General features: G+C 30.6%; 1 protein-coding gene across 1 annotated transcript; it reads left to right on the top strand.

Moving 5' to 3' along the window:
- Window positions 1–1,414: 1,414 nt before the first annotated feature.
- INS49_004209 (uncharacterized protein) lies at window positions 1,415–2,409 on the top strand (the record flags this gene model as incomplete). The annotated part of the gene is made up of 2 exons (XM_043164999.1): window positions 1,415–1,527; window positions 1,581–2,409. The coding sequence occupies 2 exons, from the start codon at window positions 1,415–1,417 to the stop codon at window positions 2,407–2,409; spliced, it is 942 nt and encodes a 313-aa protein (XP_043018649.1).
- Window positions 2,410–13,919: the final 11,510 nt, after the last annotated feature.

The following is a 13,919-nucleotide window of genomic DNA, read 5'->3' as shown; positions in this document are numbered from 1 at the left end:
CATTGATGCCACTGATTCGAGCTGATGTCTATGACTTAATTATACGCACACCACTTTTCCCTAAATGGTAGAGTTGATGCTTAGGACGCCGAAGCTGAACCGACGGATTAGATTCTAAGCAGTGTCCCCTCCTCGCGCCATGTCAACACCACACACACCACTACCGGCACTCTTTCGGCAATCCACGGTCGCCTCATGGTCGGCGTTGTCCTCCTGTGGTTAATAAAAGCACAGCATTGGACTGTTCACGTTCTCAAACATTTGGTTCCCCATTCAGCACACAAACCAACACACATCCCATTCTTCACTCCCTCCCACCCACCCATTAGGCCCATCCATTCTTGGCCCAGCGCCACCAAAGACCGCAGGTTTGAAAAGCGAAAGATCAGTACCGCTCAAGATGAACATATCCGCAAGAAAAGTGTTCTAGGAGCTCTCTCAGCACTCTAAATTAGATGTAGACACCGCCTACAATATATGAGAGTCCTCAGATACATCCAAATGCGACCCTTGAAAGATGCGGACTCAACTGCTCAAGAAAAGTTGAGTTGGTGACATGTGGAGACCACTAATAGGACCTATTGGACTGCTCGGTCATGAGCGACCCGCATGCGCTAGTTTTCTAATCAACGGTGCTACCCTAAATGTTTGGCATTAGCACCTATGCAGATGCTGTCACCTTCAGACTTGTTCTCATCACACATTTGCTAACACGCTTCTTAACAAGGCTCATACCACTTTCACTTGTGGTCCGCAGGAACATGCTGGCAGATGGAGGCAACCCCTGAGAAGAGCGGCAGGTGCGGGAGCACAACGCCGCTTGGCACAGCAACTACAGGCTCGTTCATCCAGCCAAGCCGTGGACCTAAGCTATGCAACGTTAGCGTGACCCTTCTGTGGCTGCGCGACGTGTCCCGTGGGCGTCCGTTGAACCCAGCATTCGTGAGTAGTTGCCCATACATGGCTGGCCACGCATGGTGGGATGGATCGATCTCGACTTCGCCTGCATACTGCCGGGCTCACAACTAGCACGGCGAGGCAGATTCCGACAGTTTAATGCAACCAGTTCCTGCTTACTTGCAGAATCTGAGAGATTTTTCTACTTCAGGTTGCAGACTGGCAGAGCGACCGTCAAATGATCTGCTGCTGCAGGTATTAGCTCTGACTGAAGGTATTTGTCAAGATGGCGGCCAGGCTCTGTCACATGGAATATAACATTCTACCCGAACCCACATTCGGCTTCCCATGGTTTACTTGTTGTATACAGTCAACGAGAGACAGTGGGGTATCGTGTCATGTCGATCGGTGCAGGACTCTTGATCTCCACTGTGTTATTCTCGTCATCTCAGAGCTTAACTTTCGCTCCAAGCAGGAATCTCACATATTGACGCTGTCTCTCAAAGCTACGCCGATAATGGATGTTCAAATCCCAGAAACGCCACGCAATGTCATCGAGAGACTCAGACTTGAGCACAGTCCTGATGGGCATTCCAAAGTGTCCTCCATCATCAAAAACGCTCTCGAGATGTAAGTGTCCTTGAGACTCGTTCATTCTCAATTAATAGCTCTCTCAATTCTAGAATGGTGTTCTCCGAGCATACTGATGTCAACTTCGATCGCAGAATCTCAACTGAGCTCTATGACACGTCGACCCACTTCTTGCTGGAGTTTCTCCAGAATGCCGACGACAATGATTACGACCCAGCCGTGGTTCCTAGGTTACAGTTCACTTACGCCTCCGGCTTTCTCAGAGTAGATTGCAACGAAGTCGGCTTCAACGCAAGCAACGTGGAGGCGATCTGCAACATTCGTAGCAGCACGAAAAGCGGCCAAGATCACGTCGGACGTACCGGTGAGAAGGGCATCGGCTTCAAAAGCGTGTTCAAAGTCGCCGACGTGGTCTGGATCCGCTCTGGTGAGTTTGCTTTTAAGTTCGACAAAGCTCGGCCTTTTGGTATTATCGCTCCGGTGTGGGAAGAGTTTCCACAATCTGTCCTGGAGAATCACACGTCGTTTCTGCTCCAATTGAATGACAGGTGCGACAAGGTCGAGCTCATCACCACCCTTCTCAACCTTGACCAGACCTGTCTCCTGTTCACCAGGCGCCTCAGGCACATTACGGTCAGGGTCACCCAAGACAATCAGACGGAAACTAAGGAGATGAGACGACGTGTTGAGACTGATGCCAACGGTCAGATTACTGTACTTGATGTTGGTGATCAGGTCTTTACGTACATCATCACCAGGAGGCAGGTTGAGAATCTCCCGCATGAGCCCAAGCGACTTGGTTTGAAGACTTCAGAACTTGTCCTGGCTTTTCCCGCCCTGGAAGATGCAACAAATGCAACGTGGAGGATCCAAAATGTGCACAATGTGCTACCAATTGGCAAATACGGTTTAAAGGTTTGATTAAAGTACACCTCACTCGTGCTCAGGATAGCGTGTTCTGACTGTCACAGTTTATCGTGCAAGGAGACTTCCTACTGACGGCGAACCGGAGACACATCGATGCTTCATCACCGTGGAATATCTGTCTCCGAGACGGTCTAGTGGACGCGTTCATTTCAAGCGTAGAGCGTCTCAACTGCGATTCCATGAGATTCTCTTGGCCTGCTTTCATCCCTTCAGAGCAGACTAGTCCATTCTTCGAGCCATTGAGGGATGCAATACTCGAGAAACTTGCCAATATGCCTGTTACTGAGGCAATTCCGGTACACTTGTTCCCCCCTACAAACTCTGGCGTGTCGCGGGTCGCTTCAACGACCGCAGCGACAAACCTCTCACTTTATGGGAGGACACGAAAGACATATACCTGTCGCCAAAGTATCCTGGCCACGTTCTTAGCGAACTATACAGTCTTGGTGTCGACGACCTAACTGATGAGCGGTTCCTTGACGATTTGGACGAAATGATCTCGGGAGATCAGTCGCCTTTCCGTGCGCAATCTGAGGACTGGCACTCCGACCTAGCGCGAGCATTGATACCTCTGACAGATGACGAGGACCTGGAGTTTACCATTCGCAGGCTTCCAATCATACCGCTAATGAATGGAAAATGGGCAACGGCCAATTCTGGGCCACACATACTTCCAGGCGATTCAGACTTGGGCGACTTACTGGTCTTGAATTCGGTCCGCATCATCCATCCTGCAGCGACTACAGACGCAAACCGTGGGCATCTATGGTCTTCCCTTGATATCCAGAATATCAGCAGGCAAGACGTCTGCCAGTACATTGTGGACGCCCACTCGCAGCCGGGATCACACCCTAGCATTATGGGGTGGACAAGATCGCATCTCATAGCTCATGCGAGGTTTCTTTTCTTGTCGAACTGGAGACCATCCAAGCCGTTGGATCTTTGGGTCCAAAGCACAGCCGGCGTTTACGATGGATCCTCTCATGCCTACCTTTTCGATACCTCTTACGAAGACGAAGCAGTAGCCAGAGTCGTTCGCCAAACACAAGAGTTCGGGGCATTCTTTGTTCTACACGAAGATTACCGTACTATCACCGAGACTGAAGATGGTTCAAACTCTACAAGTTCTAGTGAAATTTCTTTTCTTATATATTTAATGCTTTAATTAAGCTTTTTTTATTTTTAAGAATTTTTAAAATATTTATTTTTTCCCTTTCTTTAATTCTTTTTTATTCTTATCTTCCCTTTTTATTGCATTAAAGCTCCTCCTTAAGTTATCCTTAAGAGAGTTTAGTAAAACCTATCCCCCATTATTTGGGTGGCTTGTTTTTAATATAAAATTTATTGCCTTTATTTACTGCTATATACCTTATATATATTATAACCTCTTAATTTAAGGGTATTTTCTAGCCTTAAAGCAATATATAAAAAGAAAGCAAATCTTTTAAACTTTTATATTAATAATACTTATATTAAAAAGCAATTATTTCTTTATTATTATTAAAAGGTAAGATTTATAATATTTAAAAAAAAGTATATACTTTTTAAATAGTAAAGAATTAATTTATAGCTAATTAATATAGGTAAATTATTAATAAATATAATTATGCTTAAAAACTTTAATAAAATAATATTTATTTTTATTTTTATTAATATTATAAAAATTAAAAAACTTAAATTAATTACTTTAATACTTATTAAGCTATAAAAAAAGGTTTTTTTAATCCTTAAAGCATTTTAAAAAATATAAATTACTTTTATTAATTATAACTTATAAAAATACTTAATTATAACTTAATAACTATTTTTTAAAAAGGTTTAAAAAAGATATAATAAGAAAAATTAATAATTAATAATGCTTTTATAAGAAAATTAAGTTTTTAAAGATAAATTAATAATTATAATACCTTAAAAGAGAAGAAAAGTTAAAATAAGCTTAAATTTTATATTTATTAAAATTAAATATATATATAGGGCGTAAATTAACATTAATATAATTAAAGATAACTTAATAAAAATAAATACTTTTAAAGATACTATAAATATAAAGAAATGCATTATTATAGGTAGTAATGATAATTTAAAGTAACTTTAATTGAAGGGGTAGTGTAGCGAGGAGGACCGTTTTGGTAGGCCGAATCAGGGGGTGGGCCGAATGTGCAGACCCTGACTTAGTGGCTGGTAGCAATATTTTGGTAGACTCTGCTTCTGGGACCTTGCTTTGTTCGCTGATGCTGATGTCCCCAATGGGACACCTGTCCCTTTTTTCAGAGATACTGCAGAACAGTCGCTGTCGCTAGAGCTGTCGCTGGAGCTGTCGATGGAGCTGTCTGTCGAGCGTTGAAATGCGCATCGTGGCTGATGTAGATCCAGTCCCAACCGGTCGACGACGAGCAACGACTCTGCGCTCAATTTGGTATCGCCTCTGTGTTCGTCCGACTTGAAAACTTCTGCCCACTCGTCATCCGAGATTTGAATCTGGCGGGATTCAAAATAGTACCAAGGATCAATTAGAAACTCGAGCCGCGGGCTGGCAAATGGATCATGGATCAGGACCAGGACCATGAGGTCGCTCGTGTCGTCCAGAGAGCGGATTGTACGGTGCCTGGACTGTGTTTGATATACCGGGCAAGTTAGCCAGTGAATTCCATCTGTGAATACGCAGACTGAGTAGTTGAAAAGACCATTTGTCGACTTCAGTCTGTGCCAGCTGCGGACCATTTCGCAAAGAGCAGCGCTGGATGAACTAGGAATACCCAGAAGAGAAACGGAAATGTGTAAAAATCAAGAAACAGGAAGGAGATCTGGATTTTCGAACAAAAGGCCAGGTTCTACGTACTCTTTCAATGTCGGAATACTTCCATGCAAATCTGCCGTCATACTCATCTAGAATCATGCCCACCTCAAAGTGATATGTGGTATCCAGGTTCACGCCGACCCTTAAGGGATGTTCCAGAAATGCGTCTGACAGAAGTCTCCATACTGAACGCGAGAGCTCTTCGCCTCTCAAAGTGAATGGCGACGGCGTACAAAGATCACATACTGAGGCTGGACTATCCTCATTCCGAAACATGGGAAGACCTGCTCGAGATCGAAGGCTGCTGGTCCAAGAGTCTGCCGGTTCGTACAGTGGTCCAAATGTATCTTGAAACATCCGGGAGACCTTCCGCATGTCAGTTAAGTTAACTGATTGGCCAATGACGAATGAGACTCCTACCATGCTTTCGCCGATGTATTCAAGATGGCGATATCCGTCCCGCATGATCACATAATGCGAGAATACAGGAAATGCGTCCGCAGAAACAGCTCCCTTGAAGAAACGAGTACCACCGTCACGCGAATTTGGGTCCCCAAAGTCTTCCATAGGCGTTTCTGGTCCGTAGATCAAGGGGTCCAAGAGGGGGATCTTTCGCGAGATGTTTCGGGCCACTTTATGTGATGATTGAGACATACTTTGCACAGCAATACTTGACATGTTCATCCAGTTTTGGCCCATCCCGTTCGAGATAAAAGGTCTCCGGTGAAATGGCGATCGTAAAGGCGCCACGTTCCCAGAAGGGGAGAAGTGTCTTGTACGGGCCACATCTGGAGAGTTGACGACAACTAATCAGCCTCGTTTGGTATTCTGGAAACTAGTAAGAGCTCCATAAACTCACTGGATGATGTTGGTAAGTAGGAAAACTTGTGTCCCTGACTTGCAAACACTTTGCAGACTCGGTTGTAATCGAGGTCTGTGAGTGCCACGAAGAGCAGTTGTCTTGAGGTTGCATCATTTATCTTGTAATGTCGACTAAATGCATCAAACCATTGCAGAGAAGTCGGTAAGGCGTGCAACATCTCTTCAGCGAAGACAAGACGTAGAGAGCTGCCTTCAACGAGTACAGCAGCTTCTCCAGGTGCTCCATTGACTATCAACTCAGACTCCCCAACGGCGAGTCTGTATGTTCTCGCTATTTCTGTTGCAGCAAAGACGGAAACGTTCTCAATCTGGGCACGAATATCTCTTTTACTGATATGGTCCTCGGGTATCAACCTGCCACAATCAGAACATCAGTAGCTTCATTTCCAGTATGCGTTCTAAAATCTGACACCTGATTAGACCGGGGCAGTGGCTCTTACACAGTGACAAAGACAACTCGGCTTCGCAAGAAGGCTGTTTTCTCCACAAGAAAACTTTGCCGCCCCTTCGGGATGGACCTTTGGATCACCATTTTTGATAGTTTCCGCGATTCCAGTTTGAGTGCCCCCAAAAGGTTTCCCAATGCCGCAACGGTAGTCGGGCTGGTGGTGAGTAGTGGTACTCGCCCTGCGAAGCTGTTGAATTCGCAACTATCGTTGATGAACCAAGACTGATCGTCGGCACAGACCAAACGGTCGGCCTTTTGGGCGTTCAAGGTTTCGATGCGGTCAGATACGGGGAAGATTTTCTTGAATCTGAGCGATTTGACAGTTGCTGCCGCCTGCTTAGGCTCCATGCTTGCCATATGCTTACTGACTGTTTTCAAGCCATCGATGATTTCTCTCGTCGTTTGAGAGGGCCGGACCAAACTCACGCTTCTCACAAGCGTATCAATTTGAAGATTGCGTGGGTTGCAAAGAGACCGAAACAAGTGTTGACAAGTCGGATAATCAGAGACGAGATCAACGCCTCTCTCCATGGCCTCTGGTATGCTTAGCCACGAAGGCGGCTTGGTGTTGTCAGCTGTCGCAATTTTGCTGAGGAGGTACACTGGGTTGTTTTGGTAGAAAGTTGCCCTGGTCCAGTTAACTAGCTGCCAATTCCGACGCGGGAAGGCTGACAATACCTTATTAATCCCATATCAGTCTCGTAGCGTTTCTGAATCTCTGCATAGATTTGCGAGACCCTCTCGTACGATGGCGGTATCCCTGAACTCATCAAGGCGAGTAGACACTTGATATAATACTGAGTGTCAGCTTCAACTGATATTGCCAATGTCTTCAGTCGAGCCTTTACATCAGCACTGTATTCTGCAAGTTTCAGCGTTGGGAGAGGAATGTCCGCATCGTCCTCAAACCGTGAATCTATACCCGGAAGTACACAAGCAAACAAGGACCTCATCCCAATGCTGGTTCTCACTACTACGGATTGAAGATCCCACAATAGTTTCGAATCTCGGTTAGCAAGTTTGAAAGAGTGGCGCTCTGAATGTTCTTTGTCCGGAGCAAACCAGAGCGCAGCCCGGAGCTCCTGAAGTTCCTGTTCGATGTCCTTGTTGTGTATGCCAGAAATCTCGATAAATCTGGAATAGTGATTCCAATTCGATATCAAGACGTGGAGTACGTCAGGAACATCGCAAATGGAGAAAAGACAACGAAAGTCTTGGGACAAGCGGTACGCGCCAAAGTCCTCAGGGTTATGTGACGTGACAGCAAGTCGCGGTAGCCTTGCTACCTGCAGCACCTCACCTAAGTACGATGTCCACTCATCATGACCATGGAGGCTTGGTGGGTCAGAAAAGCCAATGGCATTGCGCAGGGAACCGTCCCAGTTGGATCTGAGTGTCCGCCATTTCTTGAATTCCTGAACCAAGCCTCCGGAGCACCCCGTGTACCGGTAAAGATAATCCTCCACGTCCTCCAAATAGACATCTGGGCTTTCCGACCTTAACTCCTCATCAGAAGAGTCACTTTTGTTGTCAGATGAATGACCTGAAAGGAAATTAATTTTTTAAAAGAATATTTAAAATAAGCATAAAAGCTAACTTTTTATAGTTAATTAAAATTTAATATAATATTATTTCTTATATAATTTCTTATATTTATTAATATACTTCTTTTTAAATACTTTATAATAAGTATTATAAAAATTATTAAAATAAAACTTTATTATTTTTAATTAAGCCTTTAAGTTTTAAAATTTACTTTATTATAGTTTTAATTATTATTATTATCTTTAATTCCTTGCTTATTTATTTTATTATAGCTTTTGCTTTTTTATAAAAGCTTTAAATATTCTTAAGATTTGCTTAATAATATATTTATTAATTATATTTTTTTAGCTATTAAAATTTACTTTAATAATTAATATTAATATAGCTATTAAAAATTTAAATATTTTTATAAAATAAAAAGTAAATTTATTTTTTTTTTAATTATTATATTAAATATAATATATTAACTTTATTAACTTTTACTTTTATTTTTTGTAAAGCTTTTGCTTTTATTTTTACTTTTTGCAATACTTTTACTTTTAATATTTATGCTTTATATTTAATTACTTAACTAGCTTATTTATAAGCCTTTTAAATTATCCTTAAATAAATTTTATTATTATTTTAATTATTTTAAGTTAATTAATATATTTTAAGTTTTATTTATATTTATTATTAAAATAAGTAAGTAAAAAAGATTCTTATATATATTAAGGTAATTATTTTTTATTAACTTTAAAATATCTTATAATATAATATTTAAGCTAAAAGCTTATTTAATTAAAGTTATACTTAATTAATTTTAAGTTATTTAAAAGTTTATACCTTACTATATATTAAATATTTAAAATTAAGTTATTAAATTAATTTATATTAAAGATATTATTTCCCTTATATTCTTTTTATAATTAATAATAATTTTAATATATTATAATTTAAATAGCTTTTGCTAAATAATATCCCTTTATAATAAAAACCTACTTCTTATTTTAATTACTTTTATATTATTAATCTTAATAAAGAGAATTAATATAAATATTTAAATAGCTTTATTAATTTTATTAAGCTTTAATTAAATAATAAATATTTAAGTAATAATGTTAATAATAACTTTAAGTATTTTATAATATATAATTTTAATTAAAAAAGCTTTAGCTTAATTTTATATTTTTTAATTATTCTTTCCTTAATTTTTCTTAAAATAGTTTTTAATAAACTTAATAATATATTATTTATAAAATATTTTATTAATTTATTTTAATCTTAATGCAAACTTTTTATTAAAATCTTACATTTTATTTTTTAAAGTAATTATTAAATATTTATAAATAAGTACTTTAATATTTTTATTTATTTTACTCTTTTTATTTTTTAATATAAAACTATTTTATAATAAGTAATAATTCTTTATTTTATTAAAAATTATTATTATTTAATAATTAAGTATATAAATAAATATAATAATAAATTTATAATTCTTTATTAATTTATATTATTAATATTTCTTAGGTAAAGTATAATTATAATATAAAGGTTTTTTAAGTAAAAATATAATATCTTAAAAGTTAAAAAGCTATTAAGTTATAAGGGCTATAATATATTAAGTTCTTAATTTTTTATATTTATAAAGCATTCTTTTTATATTAAAAAAATTAAGGATAAAAAAGACTTAATATTATTTTATTAAATTTATTAATTTAATTAATTTTTTTAACTTAAAATAAAAATTAATACTTAAGAAATATTCTTATATTATCTTTATAAACTTATTATTAAATATTATGTATTTTATATTAAAAAATAATAATTAATTAAAAGTTTAAGATTATTAAATATTATTTAAATAAACCTTATTTATAATAATTCTTATTTTAAAAGGATCTTTAAAGAAGTTAATATTTATTTTTTAAATAAAGTTTTATTAATTTTAAATATTTATAATATTTAAAAATTATAATACTTTACTAAATAGGTTTTTAAAATTATTAAAGTAAAAAAGTTTTATAATTATTAATATTAAATTATTCTTTCCTAAATTAATAAGCTTAATTATTAAAATTAAGGCATTAAGATTTTAAGGTATTTTATAATATAAAAGCAATTAAAATTACTTTTTTACTTTGCTTTTTTAATTAAAAGATATTTTAACTTTTAATTATAAAAAAAGTAAGTAAAGAAAATAAATAATAAAAATAAAGAATAAGTAATAAAAGTTAAGTAATAAAAAGGGAAGATATAATAATAAAAAGAGCTTTATATCTTTAAAAATTATTATATAAATAATTAAAGTAAAGAAAATTAAAAATAAAGAAGAAATATAATTAATATTTAAATATAGCTTAAGGTAGCTTTTATAAATAATTATTATTTATTTTTAAATAAGAATTAAATAAAGAAAAAGATTAATATATTAAAAATGCATTATTATTAAAATAGCTAAATAATAATTAACTTTTAACCTTTAATTAATAATAATATAAAGATAAAAAAAAAAAAAGAGAAAAAGGAAAAGGGCTTAATTATAAATAAATAAGTATAGCAATATATATAAATTAAAATAGCAAAAGCTAATAACTTATTGCTCTTAAGTTAATAATTATATTAATTAAAAAAAAAAGAATAATAAGAAGGCTTATAAGTTATTATTAAAAGCTATTAGTTTATTATTTTATTAATAATTAAAGTAAAAGAATATATAATTTCTTATTTTTTTTTAAATAATAATTAATTATAAAGTACTTTCCTTTTAATTTATAAGTTTATTAAGTATAAATTAAAATAAATTACTTAATTAAAATTTCTTTATAATAAAAAAATAAATAACTTCTTTATAAGCAAGGAATTAAAGGTAAGTAACTTCTTCTTAGCAATAAATTAATCCTAATTAAAAGCAAAGTAATAAATTACTTTTTTTAATAATAAGGTAGCTTATTATTAATATTACTTACTTTTTCTTATTATAGCAACTTTATATATATAAATATTTTCTTTTTTTTAAGCTTTTTTTTTCTTTTTTCTTTTTTTAATATTCTTTTAACTTTAATTAGCTTTTAAATTAAGCTAAAATTAAAGCAAAATATTATAATTTTCTTATTTTTTAATATCTTTTTATAATAATATTTTTATTATTAAACCTTTTTTAATTAAAGTTAAGAAGTTTAATATAAAAAAATTCCCCTTTTCCTTTTTAAGCTATTTATTATAATTTATAAGCTAAATAAGTTTTAATTAAAAGTATTTATATATTCTTTAAATTAAAAGGCATTTTTAATAAAGATTAATTTATTAAAATTATTCTTTATAATGCTTTTATAAAAAGTATTTATATATATAAGATTATTAATATTAAATAAAATTAATACCTTATTTAGCAATTTATTAATTTTATTTTTAAAAAGGTAATTAAGAAACTATTTAATAAATTTCTTAATAAATTATAAAAAAAATAATTTTTAAATAATATTAAAAATTTAATTAAAAGCTATATAAATATTATTATTATTAAGGAAAGTAATAAAACTTTTTATAAAAAGTATATAATAATAATATATAATTACTTTAATTATTATTATTAAGTAGCTTTACTTATAGCTTTTTATAATTATTAAAATACTTCCCCTTATAAGTATTGCTTAAAGCATATAAGTTATAATTTTTTCTTAATTATAAATAAAAACATTTTTATTATAATTCCTTTTTTTAATTATTATTTTTTATATAATTTTTATAATAATATTTATATTAACTATATTTATTATATTAAGGGATTTAATTATATTTTTAATAAATATAATAATATAAAAAAGATATAAAAAGTTATAATAATTAAGTAAATAAAGTTTAAAGATATATTTAGCTTTATAATTATTATTAATAAAATAGCATAGCTTAAAAGAATAATTAGCTTTAATATTATTTAAAATAAAAAGATTAGCATTATTTAAGGTTAATAATTATAGCCTTATAATGTAAAATTCTTATTATATTAATTAATAAAATAAGCTTTTAGTAAAGTATAAATAATAATTAAAGCAAAAGGAAAAAGGAAAAAGTAAATTAAGTTATTAAAAGAAAAAGAAAGTTTTTAATTTTAATAAGAAAATAATAAATAAGTATATAATAAATTTTATAATGCATTTTTTAAAAATATAATATTTTATATTTAAACTTAAGGCTAAATTTAATTAAGTAAATTATTATATATAAAAAAAAAAGAAATTTTATATTATAATAAATATATATATATATATATATATAAAAGAAGATAACCCCCCCCTTTAAATAAATACTTAAGCTAAGATTTAAAAGTATTATTAAGTTAATTATATTAAAAATATTAAGGGTTATTTAATTAAAATAAAGGAATATTAATAAATTATAAAGGCTTATTTTTTAAATTCTTTTATTTTATATATAAATATATTATAAGTTTAGTATTTTAAATATTAAAGTTTAAAAAATTTAATAAGTTTAAGTTTATAAATAATTAATATATTTAAGTAATAAATAAAGATATATTTAATTAATTTTAATAATAATTAAAGTTAAAGTTATTTAAGATAAGGTTAAATAAATTAAATTTTATTAAAATATTTAAAAAAGAGTTATTATTTATAATAATTATAAAATTAATTTTTTAAAGTAAATAAGGTTTAAATTTTTATATTTTAAAATAATTAATAAATCTTTTTAATTATTTTAATAAAAATATACTTAAAAAGTAAATATTATTAAGTATTTAAAGTTTATAAATATTATTATAATAAATTTTATAAATAATAAAAAAATTAAATTAATAATAAGTTAATTTTTAAAATAAAAAATAATTAACTTTTTTTTACTTATTAATAAATAAAATTAAATTATCTTTTTTTAAGAAAATAAATTAAGAAAAATTATAATATATATCTTACTATATAGCTTTCCTCTTATAATTAAAGATTAATTTAATTATTACCTTTATATCTTATAAAAAATTAAAAAATAATTAAAGTTAAGAATTAAAAATATTTTAAATAAATATATTTAAAGTTTAAGTTAAAATATATTATATAAAAATAATAATTTTAATTAAAATAATTAATTTAAAGCTATAAAAAAAATAAAAAAATTTTTTTTTATAAAATTTTTTAAATAAAGTTTAATTAATAAAAAAAGCATAAAATAAGATTTATATTTAATTTTTAATTTCTTTATTAAGCATTTTCTTAATAATAATTATAATAATAAAATATTTATATTTAATAATATTATTAATATAAAGATTATATATTAAAATTATAATTTTTTTAATTTTAATTATTAAAAGATATTAAGTAAATTAATTTATATTTTTTTATTCTTTATTTATTATTATTTTTATTAAAAGCCCTTATTTAAAAAGTAATTTTTAAATAAAGAATATTTTAATGCTTTTTAAGGTTAACTATTTTAAAAAATATAGCTTTAATTTATCTTATTAAATTATATTATTCTTTAATTAATTTATTATATTCTTAATTAAAAAATAAATATTAAATATTAATATAAATCTTAATAAATAATTAATTTAATATAATTAAAATAATCTTATTATTATAAATTTAAATATCTTATTTATTATAATAAAGATAATTAATAATAGCTTTTTTAATATTAATATATATTTCTTTTTAATAATATATAACTTAAATTTAAAAATAAGTAACATTCTTTTTATAATACTTAAAAAGAATATAATAATTTTTAATAATTTCTTACCTTTAATTAAGGTTATTAATAACTTATTATTATAATAAATTCTTTTTAAGTTATTTTTAAAAAGTTTTTTTATAAATAAAAAAATAATAAACT

The sequence above is a fragment of the Diaporthe citri genome (assembly GCF_014595645.1).
Source record: "Diaporthe citri strain NFHF-8-4 chromosome Unknown scaffold_11, whole genome shotgun sequence".
Lineage (NCBI taxonomy): Eukaryota > Fungi > Ascomycota > Sordariomycetes > Diaporthales > Diaporthaceae > Diaporthe > Diaporthe citri.
Note: the sequence above shows the minus strand (reverse complement) of the source record. Positions and strands in the feature narration are given on the sequence as shown.